Here is a 24,947-nt window from a genome sequence, read left to right on the forward strand (position 1 = left end):
CCCTCTGACTTCTAAGTACCCACGCTCCTCAGAAGACAGTGAGGCTGGCCTAGAAATGCTTGAGGGCTGGCCACCCTCCCCCGCTTATGTACCCCCATGCCCTTGGTCAGCAGGTCTGCCGGTGGGCAGAGGGCAGTGGCTGGGCCTGGTGCCGGGCAGCCTCCGGTGGGCAACCAGGGCTCTCTGCCCCATCTGGGTAGGGGAGGCCTTGCACATAAACCCACTCGCTCCTCTGATATTTACCACTTGGCCTGGTGCTGAGCTGTGGCCTCGGGGGGTCTTGAAGGGTGTCTCCAGGGGTGGCCACGCTGCCCATGCCCACTGAGAGCTCAGTGTGGTTGGGGGGGAGCTGCCTGGAGGAGGTGGGATCAAGAATGATGGGAGCACTGTGCTGGATGGGGGAGCGTCGTGAGCTGGGGTTGGGGTGTGGACCCAGCTTGGGACCCTCTCCCCAGCACCGCCTGCCGCTGAGACAAGCTCAGAGCTTGTCTCCCACCAGCCCTGTGCGTGCAGCCCAGCGCGGTGTCCCCCCTACCTCGGGACCCTCGGGTTGCTGGGTCCACGGGCTCCCTTCCCCCCAGCTCTGGGTAGCCCATCCTGCTCACCCACCGCAGCCGAGTCACCCCTGCCTCTGCCCACACCCTGCTTCCCCCAAGACCCCTGTGGCCTCCCTCTGGTGAGCAGCCCTGGGCAGCCAGCCCTGCTCTGGTGGCCCTTCTGAGTAGCCCCAGCCTCAGCTCACTGCCCTCGCCACCCCCACCCTGTTTGGCTGGGTCCAGCCAGGTCCCAGGTGCCCTGGTGTGCCCAGTCTCCCCTTTCTGCCCCTCCGCCTTCTCTGCAAACTCTCAGGGCACCCTTAGGGCTCCATTCATCCATTCACGCCCATGCGCAGCGCCCCAGACTCTGTCACGGAGGGAGAAGCTGGGATGATTTTCAGGAGGAGAGAGTGACTCAGGAATGCGGGCCTGGAGCAGGCCAGGGTGCGGCCCCCTGTGGGGAGGGTGAAGAACTGGGGCATCTTGGGCTGGGATTGGGGCTGCCGCAGGGGCAGGGGGCCCGCGCGGGGAATGAGATCAGAGACCACCATCGTTCACTCAAGGAGTATTTAGGGACTTCCGTCGGGGTGGGCTAGCGGGTTGAATAGTGTCCTTCCCAGAAAGATATGTCCAGTTCTAAGCCCCAGAGTCCTCAAGTGTGCCCTGGTTTGGGCAAAGGGTCTTCGATGTGATGAAGTGAAGGGTCTGGAGATGAGACCATCCTGGATTTAGGGAGGGCCCAGACCCAGGGACAGGATGGGGGAAGGGTGCAGAGGAGGGGCTGTGTGAGGATGGGACAGAGACTGGGAGGACGCGGCCACAAGCCAGGAACCCCAGAAGCTGGACGAGGCAGGAAGCAGGAAGGACCCTCGCCTGGAGCCTCTGTAAGGAGCCTGGCCCTGGACACCTTGATTTTAGCCCGGTGAAACTGACTGCAGGCCTCTGGCCTTGGGGACTGGGCGAGACTGCATTTCTGTAGTTGTAGGCCATCCTGTTAGTGCCATTGAGGAAACAAGTTACACGAGGGCACACTTCCAGAGACCAAGGGTTCTGCAGGGACAGAGTGCGGCGGGGGCCACATCTCCCACCGGTGGGTCCCTGCGCGTCTCCACTCCTGACCACCACTCGCAGGCCAGGTGGCCTTCTGAAACATAGACCGTCCCGCCCCTGGTCTTGGCTTCCTTGCAGACAAGCAGATTCCTCGTGATGGCTTGGCCCGGGGCTGGCTTAGCACGCGTGGTGTCCCTGCCTGAGGGCCTGGGCGCTGGCTGCCTCTGTCCGGATTGGGACCGCTGTCCTTGCGGGCGTCCGGCTCCCTGAGCACCCTCTCAGGAGCGCGCCCTGTGTGCCTGTCCCTCGACCACCTGCTGAGTGAAGAGGACACCGGAAGGGCCCTGGGCCTGAGCGTGAGCCCCGGGAAGGACTGCGTTTGCTGAGCTGGAGGCCCTGGGCAAGCACCTGGCTGCTCACCCCACTGTGTCTCCACGGGCCTCTTCACCTGGGCTGCAAAGTGGCGCCTGCCGGGGCCTATGCCGCCCCTCAGTGCGCTGTAGACCCCCGGCCCAGCATGCTCACGGCTGCCACCCTCGCCTGCTCCAGGGCCCTCTGCCCTCCCCTCTAGGCCCTCGGCTACACCAGCCCCTGGACACAGCTGCTTCCAGCCTCGGTCTCTGCTCCAGCCGCTCTCGATGTGCGCCTGGAGGCCCCTGGCCTGCTCTCCCCATAGGGTCCTCCATAGCTCCCACGGGCCGCCGGGCAAAGTGGAGTGCAAGCCTCAGGCCAGGCCTTCCTGGGGTCTTAAGCACCTAGCACGCTCTGGCTCCTCGGGGGTCACGTCTTGGTCCCCATGCCCCCCTACCCAGCTCCCAGGGCCCCTCCTCTGCCTGCCCCCGCTCTGCCCCTCACCCTTCCAGCTTCACAAAGCCTGGCTGCTCTGCCTCCTGGGCCCTCTAACACCCTGCACCCTTTCCAGTGTGCTGGGCTGGCTCACCACTCCCCCTACCCCTGGGTCTCTGGGGCCCGAAGCCGCCCCTCCGTGTAGACAGGGGCCTGGCGTTCAGCCCCCTGCCTCTATCCCCAGGCCTGCCACACCACAGGTGCGTTGTCCCGCCCATCATCAGGTCCTCCCGAGCTCTCCAGAGCTCTCGGGGGAGCCCCCAGGGCAGAGCCAGCCAGGAAGAAGGCCCTGGAGGCTGGGGGCAGGGACCCCATCACACCAACCCCTGGGGAACCCCTCGCCTCCCAGCCCGTCTGCTCCCCTCCTTCAGGGGAAGAGCCCCGCCCTCCCACGTGACCTCATCCCTAGTAACCCGCGTCCACCTGCCTGGCGGGTCCCGGCTCCCGGGGTCCTTGCATTTCCTGTGGCCAGGGCCTGGCGCCCAGTGGGCACTCCCGCACAGGTGTGGCCACCCCAGGAGGCCCGGCCCTACCTGCCCAGCCCCCTCTGGCCTCATTAGGGCAGCTCCAGCCTCTCCCTCCCCAGCCCAGCCAGCCCCGGCCTCCGTGGCCAGAAACCGCAGAGAAAATGCCTGTTTGTGCCAGTTATGCCGAAAGCAAAACAGTTTGTGGTTTGTGACCCAAATTTTTTGCCTTTTTTTTTTTTTTTCAGAACATAACAAAGCTCAAGACAACTCCCCCCACCTCCACCCCCCAGGCAGACAGAAACGATCTGTTTATACTGGCCCTCGCCCCGGGCCGGGCCCTCCGCACTGGGCGGCCTCGCAGAAGGGGTACGGGGCCTGGCCAAGGGGGGCGCCCCCAGGCTGGGGTGCTGGTGGCGGGGGGCACGCTGAGGGCTGAGGGTGCGCCTCCACCTAGCTGAAGAGGGATTCCACAGGGCCCGCACAGAGGACTGGGAGGGCTGACGGGGTCCCCGGAAGCCCCCAGCTGAGTCTGCCATCAGCCCCAGGCCCTAGCCCTTCTCACGGACCCTCGGGGTGACCAGGTTCAGCCCATGACCCGCCTGCCCTCCCCGCATGGCACCCCCTTTTCCCCACTGCCCCTTGTCTTAACACCCCAGGGGTGTGTCCCCTCATCCAGTTCAGTGTGGAGACCTCGGCGGGGGGCACGTCCTCTGTCTTGGGGGCGGGCACCCGGGGGGGGGGTGCCCGTGTGCGCGGAGCGGCAGGTGTAGACCTTGGGGTTCCCAGCCCAGACCGGGGAACTGCGAGGCAGGGCTCCTCCCAAAACCCAGCAGGGCCAGGCACGTGGGGGCCAGGCAGGACGCAGGGCGCCCTGGCCCGGGGGAGGGAGTGGGCCCCTCCCCACTCTGACCGCTGTGCTCCGCCCCGCCCGGGGGACCCGTCCCTGTGTGCAGCTCTCCCCTGGCCCCTCGCCCGCGTGGCAGCTCCCATCCTTCGGTTACCCCTCGCCCTGCCCCGGGGCCAGGGAGCCAGAGCCTGAGGAGAGGGAGTTCCTGGGCCGAGGGCTCGGGTGTCCTGCGGGCAGACCCACAAGCACCAGTGGGGCTGAGGCGAAGGCCCCTGGAAGCCCCTGCACCCGAGGAGGCCCACCAGAGGGGGAGACTTTGCTGCTGACGCCGAGGCTGGAAGGGCGTTCGAGGCAGAGGGAACAGCCTGGGCGGCTTTGGAGCGACCTGAGGTCTCAGGGGCAGAGCCGCTAAGGTGCAGTTCTGGAGACCAGGAGGAGCTTGAGGGTGGGGGTGGGGGTGGGGCTGGAGGGGACAGAGCTCCCAGGGAGGCGCAGGACGGGGAAGAGCTGGGAGTGGTGGCCCAGTGCCCCTGCACCAAGGCGGGTCCAGGCCCCCCACTCCTGGCAGGTGGTGGAGGCGGGGAGGGCCGCCTGCCCTCAGCCCTGGAGACGAGCCGGGTCTGCTGCTGCCAGGCCGGCAGCCCGCGCCCCCTCATCCAGCCCAGCGTCATTTTGGGAAGGCCTGGCCCTGCACCTCTGCTACCCCCTCCCTTCCTTGTCATCCCTGGCCTCCCCGAGATCAGGACCAGATGTGCCGCTGAGCAGGAATTCTAGCTATTTGGTTAACCAGTCACTCCAGGGAGTTTCTGATAAGGCGATTTGGTTCTCAGCGGAGTCTGGGAGGGGGAGGAGTGAGAACAAGCGGCTCCCGCCCCCACCCTCCTTGAGTCCCGGGGCCTGGGATGCCCGCCGGCCAGGGTCTCGCCCAGCCAGGCCGCTCTGAGGAAGAAAGGCTTTCCAGGCCTTTCCAGGCCGCCTGTGCCAGCAGGTGGGTGCTAAGGCTGCAGGGGTGTCCGCCCCCAGGGGCCTGGGTGCAGAGCTTCAGTGGGAGGGGAAGGAGCCCACACCGGGGCGAGGTGGTGTGCTCCCTGCTGTGACGCCTACGGCACCCCTGTGAGTGCGCCGCCTCCCAGCAGCTGGTCCTCCCCTCTCTCATCTTTTATCCACTGACGTTGGTGCCAGACTCTGAGCCGGGCCCTGGAGCCATGGAGATGGGTAAGGCTCCGTTCCCACCCTCGAGACGATCGTAGTGAATGAGGAACCCGGTGCATCAGCTCACGGGTAACAGGGAGAGCAGGCCTGCAGTGGCGCCCGGGTCAGGGGAGTTACCCCGGGGGTCTTCCCACCTGAGACCCTGGCCTTCTCCTCCAGGCTGCCTCCTCCCAACAGCCACTGAGCGCTCACCCCTGCGCAGGCGGTGGACCAGCCCCGCTTGGAGCTTGACGACCCCAAAAGTCATCACTCAGACTCACCCCCCGGGTCTTGGGACAGCCTCTTACCTTGTTCCACTCTGCTCTTATGGTGGCTTCCTGGGGCCATCTTGACCCTCTCTCTGGTCTCCCAGCCCTTAAACACTTAGCTTACATCCCCGTGGACCCCAATACCTCGCCCAGGATCTGGTGCAGAGTAGAGGCTCGGCATGGGCGCCCTGAGTGAACAGATGGGTGAGTAGGCGTGTGGGTAGGTGCCTGTGTGTGTGCATATACGTGTGTGTGAATTCACATTTTTGTGGGTAGGCAGGGGGGTGGGCGGATACACAGATGGACGCGTTGATATATATAGGGGTCGATATACGCGGGAGACGTGGGCTCAGTCCCCGGGTCGGGAAGATCCCCTGGAGAAGGAAGTGGCAACTTACTCCAGTGTTCTTGCCTGGGAAGTCCCATGGACAGAGGAGCCTAGGGGGCTATAGTCTGTGGGGTCACAGGGTCAGACACCACTGAGCAACCAAACAAACCAAACAGCAGCAAAGGGGACTGCGGGCCAGCGGCCGTCTGCTGTGCTGCTCTTGAGGCTGCGTCCAAGGGGGACGAGGGGCAGTGCAGAGCCTGAGATTCACTGGACGTTTGTCCCCGTAGCCACGCTACATGCTGACTCACAGAGAAATCCGTCTGCTCTTAGAGTCAGGAACACAGTAGGGACTGAAAGATATTTGTGGATTAAATGGAATTTGAGGATCTTGTCTAAGTGATCAGGGGCCTTCCTGGGGGCTCAGACGGTAAAGAATCTGCCTGCGATGCAGGAGGCCCGGATTTGATCCCTGGGTCGGGAAGAGCCCCTGGAGAAGGAAGTGGCAACTTACTCCAGCGTTCCTGCCTGGGAAGTCCATGGGCAGAGGAGCTCAGGCAGCCACAGTCCATGGGATCGCAAAGAGTCAGACACGACTGAGCAACTCACACACAGCAAGGGAAATGCATCTGGAAACTGTCGTAAGGACCCAGAGAATCTGAACTCATCAATAAACAGGCTGCCAACTAAAAGCTATAAAACCCTATCCTAGGAAAAGGCACAGGGCCCAGAGAGTTTTATGGGCAAGTTTTTTTTTTCTTCAGTGTTCAAGATCGGCCCTCTACTGTACAAGACGTTTCAAGCATAGAAGATGAACATGGTTATGATTCATTTTCTGTGTTCACATAACCCTGATACCCAATCAGGAGAGCACACAGAAAAAGGAAAAACCACAGACCAAGTTCACATGTGAAGATAGACACAAAAGTTGTAAATAAAGGAGCGAGCAAATTAAATCCAGCAGTGTGTTGAATTAGAGTAATATACACCCTGGCCAAGCAGAGTTTACTTCCAGGAATGCAAGGATGACTCAACATTAGGAAATCCATTAATATCATTGTGTTAATAGGCCATATGATAGAAAAGAGAGGAAAGTCATACAGTAATACATTAATAGATAAGTGCCCAAACACGTTCCATAACATTTAAAACGCAATCCCTATTATAAAACTTGTTTACCAGGGAAGGCATAGACAGGAATTTCCTTAACACCAGAGAAGAAGCTCGTGTCCTCCGTCTGCTGCCTCTTCCCACCCTGCTAGCCCATCGCCCTCTGAAATCCACGCCAAATTCCACGCAGCCAGATTCGCCATCCGTCACCCTCTGAAACCCGCCACCATCCACGCAGCCAAATTCACCATCCGTCACCCTCTGAAATCCACGCCAAATTCCACACAGCCAGATTCACCATCCATCACCCTCTGAAATCCATCACCATCCACGCAGCCAAATTCAGTGATTTCAATTAGACGTGGCCTATCAGGCGCTTTAGCTGCCACTGCCCTCTACTCTCCACACCCCATCCTGAAACCCCTCTAGGTTACACTTCCTGTGTGAAGCTTACAGGCTCTAACAAACCAGCCCCCTTGCAGATAACAGTCAGAAACCTTGGACAACAAGCAATCAAGCAAGTGAAAAGCCACCCAGGGGCTCCAGAGAGTTAGCAAAAAGCAGGTCGTTTTGGAAGGGCAGTCACAGTTCAGGCATCCTGAACCCCAATCTTTCTGGGCTTGAGGGACCAGGAGAAGGGGCCTGGGGCAATAGGTTAGCTGAAGAGTGAGGCGGGAATCCCAGAAAGAGCCACGGGAGGGGACATTACAGATTTTATGTATAAACTCTGCTCACGTTCCTGGCCTGAGGCGTCTCTGCAACATAACAGTCACAAAGTGCGTGATACGAGTGAAGATGACGCGGCGTGCCTGGGGGCTGAGGAATAGACGCTTTCCTCTCGAGGGGAAAGACGCTAACCGGGGCCAGCTCTGAGGCCACTCAGATACTGGACTGGTCAGACACAGCCTTTCAAAGAGCTAGGATAGTGATGCCTGTGGAGATAAAGGCAAACACAGGCACATGAATGAAAAGATGGGAAGTTTCAGCACATAGAAAATGCTAGAAACATCTAAGTGGATGGGGAGGGCAGAAAAATACAGTATCTGAGATTAAAAAAATCACTGGACGGTATTAGTGGCAGAATGGAGATGATGAGAGAGTCTGTGAACTTAAAGACAGGCCGGGAGACGTCATCCAAGGTGAAGCAGAAGCAAAAAAAGAAAATTTGATTTTAAAGAACAGAAACTCAAGGTCATATGAATGGCATTAAAAAGTCTAACACACAGGTGATTAGGGTCCTAGTAGGGGAGGCAATGGAGGGCAGAAACGGAGAAAGCAATGGCACCCCACTGCAGTACTCTTGCCTGGCAAATCCCGTGGCTGGAGGAGCCTGGTGGACTGCAGTCCATGGGGTCGCTAAGAGTCGGACACGAGTGAGCGACTTCACTTTCACTTTTCACTTTCATGCATTGGAGAAGGAAATGGCAACCCACTCCAGAGTTCTTGCCTGGAGAATCCCAGAGACGGGGCAGCCTCGTGGGCTGCCGTCTATGGGGTCACACAGAGTCGGACACGACTGAAGGGACTTAGCAGCAGCAGCAGCAGCAGGGGACGAGCAAGAGAATGGGGCAGAAAAATATTGGAGAAACAATGGCTAAAATCTGCCAAGAAGTCCGGCAAAACCCAGAGAGGATCAATCTGAAGCAAACTGTGCCTGGGTTCATCAAAGTGAAACTGCTGAAAATGAAAATTCAAAAAGACAGGTTTGAAAGGAGGAGGCATCATGTTACGAGGAACAGTGTGCTAAAGCGGAGGCCAGGGAGCTGGAGGGGTGCGGGGCAGAGGGGAGGAGGCGTGCGCCCCTTCCATGGGCCACGGGACAGGCGGTGTCCTTCCTGGGCCTGGGAGGAGGCGTGACAAGGAAAAGCAGGGATGCCCGCACCTGGGGCAGGTGTGGGCCAGATCAGTGGCAAGTCTGTTCTCTCAGCTGGCCCGGGGCCCCCTGTGTAGGTGGAGTCTCGCAGGCCAAGGATGTCTGAGAGATGTCTTGAGCTCAGTGTGGAGGGCTAGGCACCTCTTCCCGTGGACGATGGGGACCTTGCCGGTGAGACCCACTTTTGGGGGCAACTGAAGAAAAGCGGCTGCTTTGGGCCCAGCCTGGCCTGGGGCTCCAGGCAAAGGAAGCCTGAGGGGGCTCAGGCCCCCCAATCCTGGTCATTCCTGCCCACCATGAGCTTTGTGGAAGCCTCTCCCAGCACCCCAGGATTTCAGGCCTGATTCCCTGTGGCATTCGAGGAAGGTCATTCCTGAGGGTGCCCCAGACGAGGGATGTGGGGCCAGCCGTCCAGCATGGGCTGCAGTCTCCCTGCCTGCTCTGCTTGCAATTAGCACAGAGGCCAAGTTCTTCTCCCAGCGCTTCACCAAGGAGTCAAAAGAATTCCCAGAACCAAAGGAGGCCAGCCGCTGCCAGGCTGGCAGGCAAGGCTCGTGGGGCAGCACCATGGAGGAGCTCAGGGTGGACAAAGGGGAGGTACGAGGGGTGCGGGGGACTCTGTCCTGAGAAGTCCACACCTGACTTGGGGGCAGCCAGAGACACATGGAGGAGAAGGATGGGTCATGGGGGCTCCAGGAATTGCATTCCTCTAGGGGAAGCTGGTCGAGGAGGGCTCCCTGGAAGAGGAGAGGCTCATAGAAGGCCTTGAAGGCCGAGAAGAATTGAATCAGGAGGGCGGACAGGTGACAGTGGGGTGGGTGCAGAAAGAAGAGGGAGGGGGCTGCAGATGCCCTCCCACCAGATATCTTTATAGGAGGGGAGTTTGCCTGGGACAGGGGCCGGGGTGGGGGGAGGGGGGCGGCGGCTCGGGGGGAGACTGGAGCGAGGGTCTCCCAGCCTGCGGGCCTCTGCTCCAAGAGGCAGCCGCGGAGCAGGCGCCTAGGCCGGCGGCCAGCTGCACTTGAGGATGCACTTGACAACGTAGTAAACTTTATTAATCCCACGGAGCGGGACTCTGGAGTGTGTCCTGATGCTCTGCGAACGCAGCGGCAGGGCTCGAGGCAGCAGCCGGCACCCCCCAGAGCAGCCCTCACTTGGCGGCCTGAGTTCCAGGCTCAGGGGCCACCAGCCCGCAGGTGCTGGCTGCGCTCTCCAAGGAGAAGGACCATCCTGTTGCAGCCGGTGGGGTCCACTGCCAGCGATCCCCTTTGAACTTCTGAGCAGAATCTGGGGCACGGCGTTCCAGTCCCGAAAGATCCCGAAGAGCCAGGCGGCAGCATTCCTGGACCTGGGTTTTCGCTCTCAACCGTGGAGAGCTTGACTTTGGATGCTCCCGCCTAACCTGGGGACTCGCACGTCCCAGTGGCCACGCACAGGGAAGTGTCCTCTCAGAGAGCCAGACAGACCAGTGGCATTTTCTTTCCCCTCAATCAACTTTGCTTTGGAACAGTTTTAGATTCACAGACAAAACTGCATGGGTGATGGAGCGTTCCCCGAATCCGCCTGTGTTTATGTGGAATGAAAGGCGGCGAAGGTCCCCAACCCAGCTCCTGGCATCACCTGGTGTCGCCGAGGTTTCTGCTCCGTCCCCCTCCTGCTTGTTCATCATTTCTTTCATCTCCCAGGTGGAGGGGTTTTCAGAAAAGCAGTGTCTGGAGAGGCTGCTGATGGGGCTTCAGATGCCATAGTGCAGCTCACTTCTGAGAACACACCCCTTGCCGAGTCTGGGCGTGGCATCAGAAAGGAAGCCCCTGCGCCCCTGAGAAGTCCGCTGAGCGGCCCTCCCTCTCCCCAGAGACCGTGTCTCCACGGGCCGCGGGGCGATGCTGAGGGACAGCACTTACCTTCCCCAGCCACAGAGCTTTCCCAAGCCTGAAGCCATGCCACTCTTCCCACTAAATATGCTTTGTGTAGAAAAGCTTACTGACTTTTTTGTTTAAAAAGATACTTTATGTTAATATGGAGTATCTTGTGACTTTTAATTCACATAGAATATTTTTTAAGATATTTTTGATGCGGACCATTTTTTTAAGTCTTTATTGAATTTGCTACAATGTTGCTTCTGTTTCTTTCTTTCTCTCTCTCTCTCTTTTTTTTTTTTTTTTTTGGCTGCAAGGCATGCAGGATCTTAGTTCCCTGACCAGGAATCAAACCCACATCACTTGCGTTGGAAGGTGAAGTCTTAGCCACTGGACCACCAGGGAAATGCTTAGAATATTTTGTTTTTTAATTTTAAAAAATTCAAATATTTGAGAACATTTCCATGCTTTGGTGCTAGCGTCTAATCTGGGAAATCTCAGGAGATGCCACCCTCTATCAACTAACACTCTTTGGGACCCTCTATAATGTCCAAGAATGTCAGGATGTACCGAGGCAAGAGTAAAGGGAAACGGAGGTCACAGGGCCAGGGCTGGGAGGCGGCTCTGTGTCCGCATCTGCTGGACCTCATTTTCTCTGCGCGTTAAGACAGAGCAGAGGCGCGAGGGGCCCACACAGGCGGGCTGTGTAGTCGGCTTGTGCTCCATGGGCAGCGGCACCAAAGATCGGTCCTTGATAGCCCTCAGACGAGGACAGGACCTGTTTAGGGTTATGAGAAAACTTCGCAGAGTGTTCAGAGTCCCCTCTACCCCTCTGCCCACCACACACAACATGCCCCCACCATTCACACCTTGCTCTCGGGGAAGAACTGGTCAACGTCAGTGAACTCATATTGAGACATTATTATAGGTGATGACGTTCACACTTCCCACCAGGGCTCACCCTTGCAGTTGAGCATTCTTGGGCTTGGATAGATGTATAAAGGTGGGTACTCACAGTGACAGCATCATGGGGTTCCGAGAAATAGTCTCACTCCCCTGAAAATCCTCAAGCTCTGCCTGCCCATCCCTCACCCGCCCCAAACCCCCTCAGCCGCTGAGCCTTTGACTATCTCCACTGGCCCGCCTTTTCCAGAATGTCACGTGGTCGGGCTGAGACCACGTGTGGCCTTCTCGGGCCAGCTTCTTCCCCTCAGCCGTGCACATTCGCATTTCGTCCGTGTCTTCCGTGGCCTGATAGCGCATTTCTCCATATCACTGAACAATAGCAGCATCACTGAATGATAACAGCCCACTGTCCTGGAGGACCGGCTTCTCCATCCATTTGCCTGTGAAAGGGCATCTTGGTTGCTTCTGCGTCTGGACGACTCTGTGTAAACCTGCTTTATGTCAGCCTCTGTGTACAGCTTTTCCCGCACTGTCGCTTCTGTCTTGAATCCAGTTTCATTTCACGTGGCTTGCGAGCGTCCTCGGGTTCTGAAGGGAACTCCTCTCTGGCCCCTTGCCGGAAGGACCTGGTGGGGCGCCCTCTGTTCCTGTAACTTCCCAGTGTCCTCTGCAGTCAGATGCTCTCTGTGTGAACGCCCACGTCTACCCCTGGTCCTATCTGTCCCCGCCAGGCAACGGCTCCGTCCTACATCTGGTTTCCCTGTGACATGTTCTCACGTCTTGCCGACTAAACCCTGCTCTGCCCTGCTATTGAGAGCATGCCCATAAAACTCGCCTCTTACCTGAGTGACGTCAATGGAGGAAAAGGTGTGGCACCTTCATACAACGGAATATCACTCAGCTACGAGAAAGAATGAAACGATGCCATTTGCAGCAACATGGATGGACCCAGAGCGCATCGGATTGAGTGAAGTCAGCCCGAGAAAGACAAACGCCATAAGACATCGCTTCTACTCAGACTTTAAAAAGAAATGACGCAAATGAACTTATTTAAAAAACAGAGACAGACTCGCAGATTTAGGGAATGAATTTACGGTCATCAGCGGGTGGGGCTGGGGGAGGGAGCGTTTGGGAACTGGGGGTTGGCATGTGCTCATTGCTGCTGCCACTTAGGGTCCCAGTCATGTCCAACTCTGCGACCCTGTGGACTGTAGCCTGCCGGGCTCCTCTGCCCACGGAATTCTCCAGGCGAGAAAACTAGAGGGATTTGCCACGCCTTCCTCCAGGGGATCTTTCCAACCCAGGGATTGAACCCGGGTCTCCTGCATTGCAGGCAGATTCTTTCCCGCTGAGCCACCAGGGAAGCCCCTAGGTACTCACTACTGTGTGTAAAAGAGACAACCGACAAGGGCCTGCTGCGCACACAAGGAGCTCTGCTCAGTGTCACGGAGCAACCTAGACAGGAAGGGAATTTGAAAAAGCATAAGGTGCGTGTGTGTATAACTGAATCACACGCCTGAAACTATCACAGCATTGTAAGCCAACCACACTCAGGTAGCGAATAAAGCTTCTTCTTTTTTTTTTTAAGTTGCCTCTTATTCTGCTCACAGCGGGCATGGACAGGGAGGCCACTGTGAACCCTGACCCGCCAGGAAATGCAGGGAGCCTGCTCCCCAGCTCCGGGCCTCCTGGCTGTCCCAGGAGCTCACTCTCTCTGGGGAGAAGCCCGCTGGATGAGATGCTGGCTCTCATGCCCTGGCAGGCCGGGCCGCACCTTCAGGCGCCAGGCCGCACCTTCAGGCACCGAGCCTTGAGGCCGAATCTCTCATCCCATCCAAGTAAGCTTTCTTGCTGTGGCTCTTTGGGGGGAGCGTAGCAGGCACTGTGGTGCGCCTGGCCACTCACACTCGGAGCCTGTTTCCGCAAGTGGCCGGCTCAGAACCTCCTCATCTCTGCCCCGAGCGCCTGCCGCATGCTGAACAGGGTGTCCCAGCCATGCTGTTCCCAACACCCCCAGCCCGCATCTCCATGGGACTTTGCAAGGGGGTCCCTGCAGAGCCCAGCCTGCTCTGGGCCTCTCTAGGCAAGCTTCTCTTTACGTGCTCTGCTGACAGGGAGCTCACTCCTGTCCCAGGCTGACAGTGGCCCACTAGCCCCTGACCCTGGATCTCCTTCTGGGACGGCCTTGCCTCCCCTTCAAATCAGGTGGGGGCCTCCCTCACGGTGGTGCCTTGAGGGACTGCACACGTTTCCGCTCGGATCGTCCCCACTTTCAACCGAACTCCACAAAGAGGCCCCAGGAGGACCCCAGGGCTGGGAGGGGGCACCCCACTTCCTGGCCCAGAATCTAATCCGGGCAGCAGGCAAGAGGGGGTGCAGGTGACCCCTGCTGGCTTGGAGGGATGCCCGCCCAGCATCCCTGCCCCCTCACCACCACGGAGCCCCGCTTACACTCACATGTCCTCTGGGGGGCCAGGCAGCCCACATGGAGTAACTGAGCCCCACCGTGGTGGGGGGCCGTGTGCAAGAGCCCCACTCCTTGGGCACCCCATCTCCCTGGCCCGGGGGTCAGAGGCCAGGGGTCTCCCTTGAGGGTTTTCTCTAGGATGCGGGCAGCCCACCCAGCCAGGCTTCTGGCTCCACCCAGCCCGTGCCCTGGGGACCCCAGCCCAGCCCTCACGTTTGGGGAAAACCAGCCACTTCCTGTTTGTGTACACAGGCCGCTTGCTTCCCGCGAGCGGTGGAGGGTCGGCGCGCCAGGGAGCTGGGCGTCCCAGTCCTCACGGGCCCGCTGCTCCAAGGAGAAACTTAATCACTTTGTTTTCTTGGTTTAGGTTTTGCTTTTTAATAAAAAAAAAAAAATGACCCCGCTCAGCTCTGGCCCCAGGCCCTGTGACGTTCCCTGCACAACAGGCGTCACTTTTAAACGCTTGGCCGGCAGGCAGCTCAGGGCCAGGGCTCTGAGGGCGGGCGGTGGAGCCCAGGACTGGCTCCACGCTGGGAAGGCTGGGGGGCAAGGCCGGGGGTGGCCAACCTCCCCATGCTGCCCCCCCCCCCCCCCGGTCAGCAGGGCCCTGCAAGGCTCGGACCTTCCCCAGGCTTCGGCCCTCAAATGGTAGGTGGGCTGGGCAGGGAGAGGCCTGGGGACCGGCCTACCGAGATGGCACAGCAGGGGTGCCAGGCGCGGGGGCCACCCCAGAACCCTCTCAGCCCCCCTAACAGAGCTCACAGCACGCCCTGTTCCCAGCACTGAGCTCAGCCCACGGAGGAGAGAGCTGAGCCGTCTCTGGACAGGGGCAGACGGGGGAAGTGACCTTGGCGGCTGACGGGTGCCGCAGTGGGCTTGGGCTGGGGAGCGAGGGCTGGCCTGCCGGCAGGAAGGGCCACAGAGGGAGACGGGGCTGCGGGGGCGGGCGGGAGAGCGGAGGTGTTCGAGATGCTTTTCCGGAAGGAAGGAAGGAAGGAGCTGCAGGCGCGGAGCCCTGGCTGTGTGGCGTGGGGACTCCAGTCATCAGGAGAGCTGGCTGCAGCGCCCACCGTGCACCTCACCCACTCTGCCTCACCTGGTGAGGACCCCACACAGGCCTCCTTCCCTCCCGAAGCTGGACATTCGCTCGGCGGTGAGACCAGAAGGGCCCCACACGCACGCAGCTCGCAGTGTGATGGGGTGCTGGAGAGGCAATCCTGAGAGACCGGAGAGCCGCCGCCCGGGGCCAGCAAGGAGATGCAGCGTCGCCCCGGGCAACCAGGACCTGTCAGGGCAGAGGGGAGGGCAGGGGCCGAGCCCTGACACGGGGTGTGGAGAGTGAAGGGGTTCCAGGAGCGTCGAGGTGGGCGGGCCTTCTCCATGAGTGTCGGGGTCTTCATCTCAGGAGCAGAGCACGGGTGCAGGAGGGGGGCCTGGAGCATCTGAGAAATGGCAGAACAAGTGGGCCTGCATCTTCTGAAGGCTTGGGTCTGCGCGTGTGGGCGAGGGTGAGGGGGTTACAGAGAGCATTCTAGTGCCCAACCCACAGGCAACTTCCAGAGGTTTAGGAGCTGCAGCAGGGGTGGAGGCGTGCAGCCAGAGAGGGCAGCTGGAGAGAACGCGGATGGGAGGTCACGGCTGAGAGGCTGGGCCTGAAGCACCCATGCACTGGCCTGCGCGTCCACCCCCGTCCACCCCCACCCACCCCCTCATCCATCCATCCATTCGTCCATCCATCCATTTGTCCATCCATCCATCCATCCATCCAACCATTCATCCATCCATCCACCCACCCACCCACCCACCCATCCATCCACCCACCCACCCCCTCATCCATCCTCCCATTCATCCATCCATCCACCCACCCACCCACCCACCCCCTCATCCATCCATCCATTCATCCATCCACCCATTCATCCATCCACCCATTCATCCATCCATCCATCCAATTATCCATTTGTCCATCCATCTATCCATCCATCCATCCATCCATCTGTCCATCTGTCCATCCATCCACCCACCCACCCACTCATCCACCCACCCATCCACCCATCCATCCACCCATCCATCCACCCACCCACCCCCTCATCCATCCATCCATTCATCCATCCACCCATTCATCCATCCATCCATCCAATTATCCATCTGTCCATCCATCCACCCACCCACCCACCCATCCATCCATCCATCCATCCACCCACCCACCCGCCCATCCATCCACCCACCCATCCATCCACCCACCCACCCATCCATCCATCCACCCACCCATCCATCCACCCACCCATCCATCCACCCACCCACCCACCCCTCCATCCACCCACCCCTCCATCCACCCACCCACCCATCCATCCACCCACCCATCCACCCACCCATCCATCCACCCACCCCCCATCCATCCACCCACCCATCCATCCTTCCATCCACCCACCCCCCATCCATCTATCCATCATCCATCCGTCCATCTATCTGTCCTTTCACCACCAAATGCCCAATGGGCCTCTGGGATAAGCCTGAGCAGCGGCATGGGCATTAGGAGCGAAGCCCCTAGTGGGAGCAATGTGGTTCCTCAGCGGGGGGGTGGTAAAGGAGGGGGTCCTGAGGCCACCTGGGTAGGGAGGGGGGCTTGGAGAATTGGCCTGGGAAGCTCTGAGAAGGATGCGGCTTCTTCTCGAGGCAGGGGCTAGTGGAGGGTCTGATCTCAGTATCAGAGTATGCTGATATCAACAGCCCGAAGGGGCCAAAGCCAGGCGCGGGGGGTGTGGCGAAGGAGGCTGAGGAGATCAGTCTCAAGGGGCTGGAGGTGGGGCTGAGGGCGTTTGCCGGGGGCTGGAGGTGCCCAGGAAGGAGGCATCCCAGGTCCTTCTGGAGCCCCTGCAGGGATAGGATTGCCCTGATGGAGTGAAGGAGGGGCCAGGATGCAGCAGGATCTGAGAGGCCCAGGCGGGGCGTGGGGCTGGACCCTGGATGTCGCTGAAAGAGGCCTGGAGGTAGACAGTGCTGCTGGGTGGGCCCTGGGCAGGTGGCCTGGGGAAGGGGCTGCTTCCTACCTGTTGTTCTAGCCCCATCCCACCCACCCGGGCATGGCACCCCCTTTGGGCCAGCCTGGAGGTGTTTGCAGGAACTCTTAGTGTCTCCCCCTTTGATGGCCCCACGTCCTGGCCGCCTCACCAGCGAGGGCTGGCCCCAGGCCCCAGACTCCTGGCCGGCAGGGCTGGCCCGTGCCCTGCCCAGAGCAGAGGCGGGTGGAGAGCGGGTGCGGAAAGAGGAGACCCGAGGAGGCAGCCCTTGGGCTGGACCTCGGGAGTGAGGCTCCAGGGTGTGCTTCGGCCCCCGGGGTAAATCGGCTCAGCTATTTTCTGCATTAAGAAATGGGCCGGGGGGCGGGGGGCAGTGGGACGTGCTGTGTGTTTCCACCGCAGGCGCAGAGCAATTCGGTCATTCGTTTTCATTCCAGTATCTGGAAAACAGCTGATTCTGGAAACCTAAGACTTCCCTGGGCAAGGAGCAACGAGGAGGAGGGCGCCCCTCAGGCCAGGGTGGGAGCTCAGGCCCAGGGAGGCCTGGTCCCTGCTTGGAAGGGGGCTGCGGCTGGGCCTGTAGGGGAGAGCCCCCACACCCCCCGAGCCCGTCCCACCCACGAAGCCCAGCCAGGTTTCTATAGCACCGGTGAGCCTGACACCCAGGGTTCTGGAAACTTGGTGGGTTAATCTGGGCGCTAATCCTAGCAACAGGCTGGGCCTGTAGCCGCTTGTCGCCTGGGGCCGCTGAGCCAGGCCCGAGACCCTCCTGTAAGGGGCCTGGCCACACTGAGCCCGGCTCTCTGGGTCTCAGCACTGGGTGGAGCCACCCCAGAACTGAGGCCTGCCTGGGCACCCTTCCTGGGCACCCTCTGGGCTGCTGAGGGTCCCCGAGGATGCCCTTACCTTGAGTTTGCCAGAGTCCGAGGAGATTAGCAGGTGCTAGACACCATGCGGCTCCCCGCGGCGAGCAGGAGGAACCCGGGGGCCACTGGGCAGGCTCTGGGACCCTGGCCCTGGGTCTGCCCGGTCACTAAAGACTCAAGGAGGGACAGCTCTGGAAGCCTTGACCAGGGAGCCTGCTGCGTGTGTGTGTGTGTGTGCATGTGTGTGTCTTGTGTGTGTTGTGTGTGCATGTGTGTGTTCTGTGTGCACATGTGTGCATGTGCGCGTGTGTGCACGTGTGTTGTATGTGTGCATGTGTGGTGTGGTGTGTGTGTGCGTGTGTGTGGTGTGCGTGTATGTGTGTATCTTGTGTGTCTTGTGTGTGTGGATGTGTGTTGTGTGTGCACGTGTGTGTTGTGTGTGTGTGGTGAGTGTGCGTCTGTGCATATGTGTGTCTTGTGTGTGCATGTGTGTGTTGTATGTGTGTGGTGTGTGTGCATGTGTGTGGTGTGTGCATGTGTGTGCGTCTGTGCGTGTGTGCGTTGTGTGTGTGTGTGGTGTGTGTGGTGTGTGCGTATGTGTGTGCATGTGTGTGTTGTATGTGTCCTGTGTCGTGTGTGTGCATGTGTGTTGTGTGTGTGCATGTGTGTGTCTTGTGTGTGTGGTGTGTGTGTTGTGTGTGTGGTGTGTGTGGTGTGTGTGCATGTGTGTGTGCGTCTGTGCGTGTGTCTTGTGTGTCTTGTGTGTGTGTTTTTTGTGTGTGTTGTGTGTGTGTTGTGTGTTGTGTGTCTTGTGTGTGCGTGTGTGCGTGTGTCTTGTGTCTTGTGTGTTTTGTGTTTTGTGTGTGTTCTGTGTGTGTGGTGTGTGTGTGCATGTGTGTGTGCATGTGTGTGTGTGTCTTGTGTGTGGGTGTGTTGTGTGTGTGCATGTGTGTGTCTTGTGTGTTTTGTGTTTTGTGTGTGTTTTGTGTGTGTGGTGTGTGTGTGCATGTGTGTGTGCATCTGTGCGTGTGTGTGTCTTGTGTGTGGGTGTGTTGTGTGTGTGCATGTGTGTGTCTTGTGTGTTTTGTGTTTTGTGTGTGTTTTGTGTGTGTGGTTGTGTGCATGTGTGTGTGCGTCTATGCGTGTGTGTGTCTTGTGTGTGGGTGTGTTGTGTGTGTGCATGTGTGTGTCTTGTGTTTTTTGTGTTTTGTGTGTGTTTTGTGTGTGTGGTGTGTGTGTGCATGTGTGCATCTGTGCATGTGTCTTGTGTGTCTTGTGTGTGTGTGTGCATGCGTGTGTCTTGTGTGTGTCGTGTGTGTTTTGTGTGTGTGGTGTGTGTGTGCATGTGTGTGTGCGTCTATGCGTGTGTGTGTCTTGTGTGTGGGTGTGTTGTGTGTGTGCATGTGTGTGTCTTGTGTGTTTTGTGTTTTGTGTGTTTTGTGTGTGTGGTGTGTGTGCATGTGTGCATCTGTGCATGTGTCTTGTGTGTCTTGTGTGTGTGTGCATGCGTGTGTCTTGTGTGTGTCGTGTGTGTGTGTGTGGTGTGTGTGCATGTGTGTACGTCTGTGCGTGTGTCTTGTGTGTTGTGTGTGTGTGGTGTGTGTGTGTGTGTGTGTGGTGTGTGTGCATCAGTGTGGGAGGGGCTGCTCCTCTGTGTCTCTGCCTGTCTGCCTCGCGGTCCGGTGGTGCATGTCTGTCCATCATCCATCCCTCCATCCCTCCATCCACCATCCATCCATCATCCACCATTCTCCACCCACCACCCGTCCTCTCACTCACTGATTCGATAACAGCCCAGAAGTGTCGTCCGCACCTGTGGCTGGCTGTGTTGCCCAGGCAGCAGCAGGGCTGAAAGGGTCGCCCCTGTGTGACCCCCGCCTTGGGGCTGGAGTCCTGGACGCCTCACTCTGTCCTCCTGGACCCTCCCAGACCAGCCAGCCTGGTTCACAGCTGCACCTCACTCTGCCGGAGGCTTGGCCTCTGCCTGGATGGGGATGAGATCCTGAGTCCTGGATCCCACGGGGCAGGGCCCTCTTTCCTGGGGGTTGCAGGCACAGGCTCCCAGAGACACAGAGGTGGGGTGGCCCCACCAGCCTCAGCGCAGGTCCAGGAGATTCTCGGCTGAGTGATGGATCCTAGGAGCCACCGTCGGACGAGGTGGATGAGGGGCTGACGTGGTTTTCCCCTCCCCACCTTCCGCCCTCTTCTGGCCTCTGGGTCAGGCCTGGACTCTACCCCACGGCCAGTCTCCTCTCCTGCCAGCTGGTGGTCCCTGGGAGGGAGGCAGAGTCCAGACTGGCCGTTCTGGGGGAGAGGTGGGGAACCGGGGGAGGGTCAGAAATAGGAAGGGGACGGAGGAGAGAGAAGGGGGCTGTTGCCTTCAGATGAATGACCTGAAGGAAACGGACAGGGAGAAGGGACCAAGGAGAGCTCTGGGCAGTGTGCGGGAGGCAGCCCCAAGTCCTCCCCAGGCCCTGCAGAGAGGCCGGTCTCCCCTGAAGCCTGAAGGCAGCCAGGGCGGCTGGAGCCAGGCCAGCAGCCATACCCAGAGGAGCAGCACCTTTTCCACTGCCGGGCCCGTTTTCTGCTCTCCAGCCCCCCACCCCCAGCTCCCTGGCGTCCAGACCCAAGAGCCCCGGCACCCCATCAGAGGTGGAGGCGGCCTGGGTGGAGCAGGGCGGTGGAGGGCAAGGATCAGGCCAGGCCCATTGTTTAGAAACGAAGGAACTGACTTCAGCCCCGGGAGCGGGGCCTCCCACCCCACCCGGGCTTCCTGCTCCCCAGGCGCCCAGAGTGGACTTTGTCCACCTTATTTGGGGATTGAGAAGCCGCACAGCGTGCGCGTCCCTGCAGTCCGCAGCCTCAGGGTGGAGGGTACCTCTCCAGTCACTCTCTGTGACTCAGACTTACAGCCTTTTGGAGAGAGAAAGTGCTAATCAGGTATCCATTTGATCCTCCATTCAACTGTCCATCTACCCTTCCAGGTATCCACCAACCCCTCATCCACCCACCTAGCCATTCATATGTCCACAGCTATCCTCCCTTCTACGCTCATCCATCCAACCACGCAGCCACCCCTCCATCTACCATCCACCGTCCACCGTCCACCATCCACCATCCACCATCCACCATCCACCATCCACCCATCCACCCATCCAACCCTCCATTCACCATCCACCATCCACCGTCCACCATCCACCATCCACCCATCCACCATCCACCATCCACCATCCACCCATCCACCATCCACCATCCACCCATCCAACCCTCCATTCACCATCCTCCGTCCACCGTCCACCATCCACCATCCATCCATCCACCATCCACCCATCCACCCATCCACCCATCCACCCATCCACCATCTACCATCCACCATCCACCCATCCACCATCCACCATCCACCCATCCAATCCTCCATTCACCATCCTCCGTCCACCGTCCACCATCCACCATCCACCCATCCACCCACCCAACCCTCCATTCACCATCCACCATCCACCATCCACCATCCACCATCCACCATCCACCCATCCAACCCTCCATTCACCATCCACCATCCACCCATCCACCATCCACCCATCCAACCCTCCATTCACCATCCTCCGTCCACCGTCCACCATCCACCATCCACCCATCCACCCATCCAACCCTCCATTCACCATCCACCATCTACCGTCCACCATCCACCATCCACCATCCACCCATCCACCCATCCACCCATCCAACCCTCCATTCACCATCCACTGTCCACCATCCACCATCCACCATCCACCCATCCACCCATACATCCATACATCCATTGATCCCTCTATCCACCCACCAGCCACTATTGATCCGCCATCCAGCCAACCACCACCTACCCATCCAGCCAGCTGTCCATCTACCCACTCCTGTTCTATATCCTTATCCATTCTCCCATCCATCCATCCATCCACCGCCCACCCGTCCAATTTGTAACCCAACAATTTTGTAGCATCTTGGTTTGATCATTAGAAGCTCATTGCCAAGAAAACAGTTTGAATAAATTCCCTGGCCAAGAAGCAAAACGCTGCCTCACTTTGTCCCTTTCATCCGTGGCTTGTAGAATTTGAACTATCGTGAGTCATCCCTGGGACCAGGGCTGTGCCGTCAAGACTTTCCATTTCCCATGATGCAGATGACAGAAACATACGTGGGGCACCAACGCGGCCACGACCCCAGTGGGGCAGGGTCTTTCCTGTGTGACCTTGAACAAGCACCTCATTCCTCTGGGCTTGGCTGACTCTCTGTTACACTGAGTTGCCGAGACTTCTGTGAGGGTCAGTGGGGAGCAAGAATCTTCCCGATTCAGCAATTTCAGTGTCCCCAGCAGAGGCTGGGATGGTGAAACCAAGGCAGTCCACGGAGATGGCTGACACACGGGCCTGTTCCTGGGATTCCAGGCTCTAGCAGATGGCGCCCCAGCCCCTGGGCCTATCAGATGCATTAAGGGGAGAAACAGAGCTTTGGACCGTAGGTAGGGGGCCATAAGTCCACTTTAAGTCTCTTTTCCCAGCAGAAGCGCTCACGGGCCCTATCTTCACTCTCAAGAATCCTGGTTGTTTAATCATATGGTCATTAACTGGGCATGCTGCTGCTGCTGCTGCTAAGTCACTTCAGTCGTGTCCGACTCTGTGTGACCCCATAGATGGCAGCCCACCAGGCTCCCCTGTCCCCGGGATTCTCCAGGCAAGAACACTGGAGTAGTTTGCCATTTCCTTCTCCAATGCATGAGAGTGAAAAGTGAAAGTGAAGTCGCTCAGTCGTGTCCGACTCCTATCGACCCCACGGACTGCAGCCCATCAGGCTCCTCCGTCCATGGGATTTGCCAGGCAAGAGTACTGGAGTGGGGTGCCATTATATGACCAATTAATTACATGGTCCCTATCCTGAGTGCTCAGCTCATTTGAGTAGGGTTTTGAAGGATGAACAGGAGTTCTCCATGTGGAGGCTGGAAGGACATTCCAGGCAGAAAGAACAGAGGTGAAAGGGAGGCCCTGGCTGGCATTTTGGGTTTGTAGAGAGTCTGATATGTCTAGAGCTGGCATGCAGCTTATGCCCAGGCCGGAACTGGTTGTACTGGTGACTGGAGAGGGAGGGAGTGGTCAGTGGAGCCCGAGGGTCTCCCAGGTCAAAAGGTTGAATGTGACTGGGAGCCCACGGGTGCCAGGGTGTGGGCCAAGATCGGGTTCCTGGAGGAGTGGGTGGGAGGGCTGGCTGGTCAGAGCAGCTGGCTCTGTTAGGTGGGGAGGAGTGAGGAGTGGGCCCCCTAAAGTGGCTGTCAGAGGGAAGCTTCCCAGAGGGAAGGCGGTGAACCCAGGGCCTCTGCTCTGAGCTCCACACATCCCTTGCTGGACGTTTGGCCCTAGAAGGCTCCCCTCTGGTGTGCAGCGGATTTGGAAGTCTCCCCGAGTCTGCTGGCTGGGGTACCCTCTGCGCTCAGTCTGGCCTGAGTCCACCTCTCAGGCCCCAAATCCCAGCAGCCTCCCCGACCCTCCAGCTCACCCTGCTATCTGCAGCCCCGAAGCCCTGCCTTGTGCTCCTGCCCTCTTGGAGCAGAGCTCTGAAAGCCCCTGGTCACTGGCCTCTGACCCCTGACTCTCAGGCCCCATTCAGTGACCACAGGCCATCCAAGGGGACCCGTGACTCTCAGGCCCCATTCAGTGACCACAGGCTGTTCAAGGGGATCCCTGACCTCTGTTCTGAGGCTCCCTGGCCCTCATCCTGGATTCGGGCCTCAGCAGAGTGCATGGGGCTGGCAGACCCCACGGGAGCAGGTGGGGCCTGGTTGAGGTTCCGGGCTGGAGCCGGCTGGGAGATGGGCCGGTGGCGCCTGCCTCCCAGGCAGGGCGGGCTTCCTGTCTTCCACTTGCCCCGGGAAGTGACCCCCGCTGCCCCCAGCAGCCAGTGACGTCAGCGTCTGGGGTGACCAGGCCCGGGGCTGGCACCTGCCCACGCTTTGCCCTCTAAGGTGTCTGGACTGTGTTGTGTGGGAACCAGGCCCCCCGGACTTGAGGAGTACAGCCCTCATGCAGCTTCTGGCTGGTGCCCGTGGACCCACTGCTCCGTGCCAGGCCTGAGCTGTTGTCGGTCAGGGATACACGGAGCCCCACATGCAGGAGGGGCCCACCAAACGTGGTGTGAGTAAATGAACACTGGCCCAGCTGAGCAAGTCCTCTCTTGAGAGGAGTGGGGCCTTCCAGGGGCCAGAGGGCAGGCTGGGGCTCCAGTCTCCCTGCAGAGGGCAGGCTGGTGGCGGGCCAGGGTGCCAGAGCCCAGGGAATTCGCGCAGAGATGGGGAGGGCAGGGGTCTGCCCCACCCCCACCCTGGGAGCCTCAGGAGTCTTCAGGGGTGGCCAGTGCTGTGGGACGTCTTATGGCATGGGCACCCTGACCAGGGGCCCCCATCACCCTTCCCACATCACCTATTCCCCTCCCCCATCCCCCTCCCCCATACCTCATCCCCCTCTCCCTGCCCCCATCATCCTCCCCCATCCCCCATCCCCCTCCCCCCAGCCTCCCATCACCCCCACTGGTCCCTGTGCTCCCGCAGGGGCTGAGTGGCAGCAGACATACCAGCTGGCATGGTCCCCAAGTGGCTCCTTGGTCCTGGCCTCGGGTGGACGGTCGCGTGGGGCCAGGCCCGGCCTTCCCCTCGGGGCTGCGTGCGGACTGTGGCCGACAGGTGAGTGGGCAGAGGAGCGTGCCAGGGTGCACCCAGCTCAGCAGCCTGGCATCCAGAGCCACTCCCCTCAAGGGCTCCCTGCGCCAACCGGCAGGGCAGCCCGCAGACGCTTATTACACTCTTGCGATGAAAACGCAGCTTCAGGAACCATGACTGGAGGCCCGAGGCCTGGGGAGGCCATGGCCCCACCTCGAGGGGCCAGGGTCCTGATGCATCCGAGGGGCGCGATTCACGGGCAGGCCCTGGGTACGGAACGGCACCCAGGCCAGTTGGGGGTGGGTCTTTGAGGGCGTTTGGGCCAGGCTCAGCCGAACTGCTTCCCAGGGTGCAGGGCTCAGGTCAAGAGCTGTGCTGGCCTGGCTCGCTGGGCGCTGACCCTGCCAGGGCAGGATGAGGACAGCACGGACCCAGCGTTTTGCTGCCCTGGCTCCAGGGCCGGGGACTCCGGGCGCCAGGGGGACTTGCCGGCTCAGGGCGGGAGGCAGGAGGCCCGGCTGCCTGCGGGACGTGGACGCCCGGCCTCGAGGGTCCACTTGGCCTGTGGGGCCGTCCCCACACCAGCGCCATCCAGGCAGGAGGCCCCGCTGGCCCGAGAGGAGGCTCCCTTGGCCC

General features: G+C 59.8%; 1 protein-coding gene across 1 annotated transcript; it reads right to left on the reverse strand.

Annotated features, from left to right (window-relative positions):
* Positions 1-14,098: 14,098 nt before the first annotated feature.
* On the reverse strand, positions 14,099-19,557 carry LOC138426607 (uncharacterized). Its single transcript, XM_069565318.1, has 3 exons — positions 19,446-19,557; positions 14,846-15,191; positions 14,099-14,768 (listed from the first exon to the last, which is right to left on the reverse strand). The coding sequence occupies exons 2-3, from the start codon at positions 15,189-15,191 to the stop codon at positions 14,113-14,115; spliced, it is 1,002 nt and encodes a 333-aa protein (XP_069421419.1). The 5' UTR covers positions 19,446-19,557; the 3' UTR covers positions 14,099-14,112.
* Between the last annotated feature and the right edge of the window lie 5,390 nt (positions 19,558-24,947).

The sequence above is a fragment of the Ovis canadensis genome, chromosome 21 (assembly GCF_042477335.2).
Source record: "Ovis canadensis isolate MfBH-ARS-UI-01 breed Bighorn chromosome 21, ARS-UI_OviCan_v2, whole genome shotgun sequence".
NCBI classification, from domain to species: domain Eukaryota; kingdom Metazoa; phylum Chordata; class Mammalia; order Artiodactyla; family Bovidae; genus Ovis; species Ovis canadensis.